The following is a 6000-nucleotide window of genomic DNA, read 5'->3' as shown; positions in this document are numbered from 1 at the left end:
TATGTCCACAGTCCTGTGCCATAAAGGTCCAGACAATGCTTTTATGGACACACAAGTGTAGGATCAGCTTACCCTCCACTGGCTCCACAAAACCTTCATTCATAACCATGAGGATGGGTGAAACATAAAACTGACCTTAGATCAGTCTAGTGAGGCAGTCCTCAGTGACAGAGGCTGTGGTTGCCTACCAGTACTATATTGATGAACACAACATAAAAAAGGTTAAATATGTCCAATAATTTCCTCTCATTTAAATTAACATTGTACATCAATTTAGTGCTTGTGTTTTAACCTTGTGAGCGATGTCACTAGAGGGGAGGGTCACTACCAAAAATTGAGACCAGCAAGACATCTCTGCTTGGAAATTTCAGCTACCACCACTTCAAGCAGAACTGCCACCCCCAGCGGTAGAGGAGCTCACCCTTGGCTTTTGAAGCAGCCTTGGACGTCATATAGCACCGTTTCTTTCGGGAGGAGATCCTGGCTTATTGGAAATTAGCCTTTTATTTTAGTTTCTTTAGGAGTATGTGCTCGGGACGGTGGTGTATAGCACTAGAGCTGTGCTCATCCGGGCAACTGTGCCGTGACTCCATTCTTCTTCATTCACTGTGAAACTGCCATAGCCATAGGAGTTAAATAGGAATTCATTTTTGTGAAATAGCTAGACACATGTATTATACATATTTTTGATAACCCCACGTCAAGCTGGAACACAAACGGGCATGTCTAATCAAGGAGTTAGGAGAAATGGCCCAGTGAAACTGCGGTTGACAGGTAAGAATGTAAAACCCTCTCGCTGTCTCTAGCTTCACTTGCTTGTTAGCTAATGGCGTTATCAAGCTAACGTTACTAGCTAGCTACAGTAGTTGGCTAGTTTTCTGCGTGAATGTTTACACTTTGTTATTCACAACAACGCCATATTATATTTACTAACACACTGATCAAATGTCGTTAGCTACGCTTCGAATAAGCATACTGTTTTTCTAACAAGTAAATGTTTATTTTTTCAGTTTGTAATACTAGCCAACGTTAGTTGACCTAGCTAGCCAGTTAGCTAGTTAGCTGACATAGTCGTGAATAACGTTGATTTACTGTTAGCTAGCGAACTCTCCAAATAAAAAAAGCCAACACATTTGGGGTTATCACAATGGCTGCATGAATTAATTGTTACAACTTGCAACAGTTGTTTGCCCACCCTTCGTCACTACTTGCATGTATTGTCATATAATCTGAATTACAGTGCTATTAATTGATCAGTGACATTATTATACATAGTTACACATTTTAGTCATTCAGGAGCGATTTACATGAGCAATTAGGGTTAAATGCCTTGCTCAAGGGCACATCGACATATTTTTAACAATCTGCACTGTGATTCGAACTAGTGACTTTTCGGGTTAATGGCCCAAAGCTCTTAAACGCTAGGCTACCTGTCGCCCGAGTGTGCAGAGACTGCCCATAGTAGCCAGGGCTCTGCAGACTGACGCACCATTACCAAATGTAGTAATGATTTAGACCAGCAAGCCTGTTCCAAATAGTTTGCATTTGTAGCTAATATTTCCATTGTTTACTGCACTAGTGTTTCAAGATTTTCCATCAGTACTTTGATTTGTGTTGGTAATGAACTTTCAGCACCCCTACATAGCCTCAGCTTGTACTGCATTCCCCTTGTTTTAAGACACTATTCCTTAGGGAAAGAAGCCAGCATGAGCCTCTTTTACTTTCTGTCCTATTCACAGTTTCTTACAACCCAAACATTTTGTCTGTTTACTTGAGAAAGCAGTGTTTTGACTGGGGAGAGGAGGCGATGGCATGCCCTGCGTTTCATGTTTCTTCATGGTCAGATCGATTTCCAGACCCCTCTATCTTCTGGGACCAGCCAAATTAAATATTTAATCTTGTAATGTACTAGCTGGATAAAAGCACTGAGTGAACAAGAGTTCCGCACGGTCTGGCAAGAGTTGTCTGGTGGTTTGGAATATTCCATTACTTTGAAAGTGTTTACTTAGTACTTAGTTTGACCTTTTTAAAAGGCTGTACATTTTATATTTTGCCCATGACCTCTATGATGCAGTAAGCCAAGGCTATTCTTCAATAATGAGGCATCCTGCAATAATAATAAATAATAATTTCTCTTAGTGCAGTGAAGGCCTGGGTCTGTTTTATTTCCATTTGGGAAATGGTTTTAAATGGGCTGCTGCAGTGGTCTTCACTCAGAATCCCAGGAATGTGAAACGGAGAGGAACCGTGAGTCTCTCCAGATCGTAGGAACATCCTCTGTCTCGTTCACGCCACGGAGGAGGGGAAGAACGCTTCAAAACACTGCTCCTCTCAAACTGGGGAACACCACCACACATTTTAATGTTGCACATTTTTTTAAGTGTGTGTCGTAGACGGGCCTCTCTGCCCTGGTCTGTGTGTCTGCTCTGTGGTTTCACTGAGTGCTCGCTTGTCATTTAGGATGGGCTGCAGACAGTAAAGCTCGATCAGTAGAGCTCGCTGGGTTACTCTTAAGCACTTATAGCTTCTTTGTGTCTATAGAGTCTATTCAGACCTGAGCCGCCATTATTGTCTAATCGTAATGTAATCGTCAATAAACTACTGTGTCTGCTACCAGCAGTCTGGGAGACGCCTGAAGGTATTCTCAGGCCATTTGTCTGTGCGTTTGCCATTTAGAGGCCACATTCAAACTGTCAGTAGTTGCAGCTTTGCCTTGCAATTTATTTACCATTTCCTCTCCTCTCAGATGCAATTTCGCTCAAGGAATAGCTAGGGCTAATCAAGGCCCTAGCGTTTAGGTCGCATTCCACAGACATCTAAGATCAGTGCTAGTCTGTGAGGGGAGACGCTGAGGTGTTTTTCTGCACTGTTTTCCACCAGCCACAGTCTTTGGCACCCGACTGCTGGTCCCAGATCAGGATTGATAGATTGTTTAGTGTGAACCGGTCCTGTTATTGTTTGCTCACTGGGCTTTTTCCTTCACTCGCTGTCTGATGAAGTCACCTGCCGTTTTGAATGGAATGCCGTTGCCAAGCAGTAAATGGAACAGTCTGGCGCTAAGCCGCTATTCCCAACACTACAGGGAGGTGATAATTGCTTCTGTTCGCACTGCTAGCATCTAGTCTGTCTATAACACTGCCTGCTGCTGTGAGCTAACTACTAAACGGCTAGCTATTCTAACTCCATTTGCTCCTTCGCCTCCAGTTGGCACCATGAGCATATAGTGCCAGCCTGGAAGAATTGTTTCATCCACTCTTATGCAGCACAGTCTGCAATCACAGCAGGTGCATCTCAGCTGTCATAAGTGGCTTTTTCTCACCATCTAGGCCTCTTTTCCTCCTGCACCGATGTGACAAAAATTGCCCGGTGAAAGCTATTAGCCTAGCCTACTTAGATTCATGTAAAATATTAGATGCCTACTATCACATGACTGAAGGTCAGTGCAGACGAGGAAGCCACTTTAGACTGTTGAGTCTCTCTAGCATTTTGGGAAGTGACCCTGGAGGAGCTGAGTGTGTGCGAGTGGGGAAAAGCCAGGAAGCTGGTGATTTTTAAGATAAAGGCCCCGCCTCCGTCCTTTCTAGGCCGATCATTAGCCGGTGGAGAGAGAGCATTTTTGGAAAGTTAGCAGGGGCCACTGTTTCAGCATTCACTGTCAGTGGTCAGGAAATTGAAGCCTGTGTGTGTCCTCAAAGGGAACACACACACTCTTCCACAGGATGTATCGTCCGCACGTGATGCCGAGCTAAATTAGGATCCCTGTTGACTCCTGCCGCTAAAATGAAGGAAATGTATTTGATTGTGTTTTGTGAAGGATAACCTACATGTGGTAAAGGGACGCCAACAAGACAATTGAAATGGCATTGGGAGCTGGTTTTACTGCCCTCAGCGCTGTCCTGTCCCACCCACCCTCCTAGCTGGATTAAGTTAATGCTGGTTTACACAGTCTAGCAGGCTGGGCCAGATGTTTTGAATGAAAGCAGATTAGAGGCATTCGTTTGCTGTTAATCTAAATCGACACAGTGAGAAGAGACCAGGCCCATGTGTTATTGTTGTCACTTGGTGTTGGCTAGTTGTTTACCGCCGCGTGAAACCCATTTTCCCAGGTCAAACTAGATCCACGCGCAAGGCGAAGGCCGCTGCAAATACGTTTTAGCCTAGCAGCCATATTGATTAGCAAATTAGATCATTTTTTGGGGGGGATTCGATAAAACATTTTTAAATAAGGCAGCACAGCATCCGTCCAGACAGAGGCTTAATTTGGCCACGCGGCTCTCTCCGCCCGCCCAGCTCTGCAGAGCGGTCTGACCCATTTTAAAGCGCAATCAATAGGCTTTGTCAGAAATCCATTGCAGCAATCTCCTCGAAGTTTCTGTGTTGGAATGAAAAGGCTTCTCAGTGTTGCCTTGCCTCTCCAGCTGAATATCAATGGGAGGAGAGTCAGGTGAATTGGCTGTATTGCAGTTCACTGCCTTGAAATGTGGGGCTTGATGCCTTTCTATAAGACACAAGGGTACTAGTATGTATTGTAAACCAGCCTACAGGCTCCTTTCCATACTGCATACAGTTGGCTTTATTTTTCTCTCTCTCCTCTCGCTGTTCTTTTACATGTTTCTTCTATGAGCTGTCACTCAGTTTTCTGTACGTCAATACAACAGTCCCCCTATGACAACTCTTCTGTGTGATAAGTGTCTAGCGGGGGGGGTAGTGTGTGTGTGTGTGTGTGTGTGTGCGCCTGCTCAAACATTTCACACTCATTGTAGCCTACTGAAGCGAAGCAGCCCATCTGGGATGGCCTGCTGTGTCTGTTCTTCTCTGGTTTTTCCTACCCGGGTCTTTCCTCAGTCAAGGTTGTTTTTTCTATTTGCCTCTGTCTGCTTCATACATACAAGTTACAGGAGAAACAGAGGAATGGAGAATCGGTAAGGTTTAATAGAGAATGACCTGAAGGTCAACTTCAGTTTTCTGAAGGCTCCTGTCAAAAGCTCATTCATCATCAATCTTGACTGTTTCCTTAAGGTAATCATCAGATGACTCATCCACTATTATGTCTATATGGTATTGTAGATCATGAATCCTCCTAGCTGCAGTGATTGACAACACAGGATCTAGACTCCGGGTGTCTAGGTCAGGGTGTCAAACATACGGCCGGTGGGCAGGTAACGGCCGGTGGGGGAGGGGTTGAATAAGAAAGTACTAAATTGTTGGGGGGGAAACAAACTCAATATACTTTCAAATGACTTAAACCAGAAATGATATTCAACCTATTTTCATACATTTTCTTGACTGTCCAGCTCGCTAACAATCAGTAGACAGTCAGGGAGCATCGGAAATTCCAAAAACGATGCATGGAGGACAATTATTTTGCCGATTTTTGCCGGCAAGGAAATATAATCACTTTTCAGTGCAGCCCTCCTGAACTCGTTCCAGACCGAATGTGGCCCCCGGGGGAAACAATGTGTTTGATGCCCCTGCTCTAGTTTATCAGTAACCCCAGGAATGTCAGTAGGAGTGTGGTGGAGACCAGAGCTAGTCTTTCTAACCTGTGAATGAATGGCCATTGTGGGAGTGATATAGTGAGCAGGTCTGTTTGAGTGTGTGGGCTCCGGCTATGGTCAGTTAGCAGTAACTTAGGAGGTCTTGTGTCATCTGCGTTGAATAGACCCCTCTCTGAGCGGTGTAGTCTATAGCCGAATAGTGTAGTCTGTGTGCATGGCCCTTGTAATAGGCCATTTATCCAAAGTGACTTAGTCATTTATGCATGCATTTTTCAAATGGGTGGTCCCGGGAATCGAACCCACTACCCTGCCGTTACAAGCACCATTCTCTACCAACTGAGCAACAAAGGACCAAGAGCAGTTAGTGATATGTGTTGGCTGTGGTCATTACGTGGCTATGTAGGGAGTCCTGTGTCATCTGTATTGAAGTCTGAATTGTGCAGTGTAGTCTGTGTGCATGGCCCTTGTCCGAGCCAGAGCTTTTTTTTCAGTGATCTGTGGA

General features: G+C 44.6%; 1 protein-coding gene across 4 annotated transcripts in view; it reads left to right on the top strand.

Moving 5' to 3' along the window:
- The first annotated feature begins 311 nt into the window (after nucleotides 1-311).
- Nucleotides 312-6000, top strand: part of LOC129838013 (E3 ubiquitin-protein ligase SMURF2-like) — a 72323-nt gene continuing 66634 nt past the window's right edge. For 2 of the 4 annotated variants that reach the window (XM_055904665.1, XM_055904655.1), the window contains exon 1: nucleotides 312-774. In XM_055904665.1, coding sequence (XP_055760640.1) covers nucleotides 723-774 — 52 coding nt within the window. In that variant the 5' untranslated portion in view covers nucleotides 312-722. The remainder of the gene's footprint in view (nucleotides 775-6000) is intronic. The other 2 variants (XM_055904683.1, XM_055904675.1) reach the window with 1 other exon arrangement.

Source organism: Salvelinus fontinalis, chromosome 3, assembly GCF_029448725.1.
Source record: "Salvelinus fontinalis isolate EN_2023a chromosome 3, ASM2944872v1, whole genome shotgun sequence".
In the NCBI taxonomy this organism is placed as follows: domain Eukaryota; kingdom Metazoa; phylum Chordata; class Actinopteri; order Salmoniformes; family Salmonidae; genus Salvelinus; species Salvelinus fontinalis.
The sequence above is the reverse complement of the archived record's forward strand: the minus strand, read 5'-3'. Positions and strand labels throughout refer to the sequence as shown.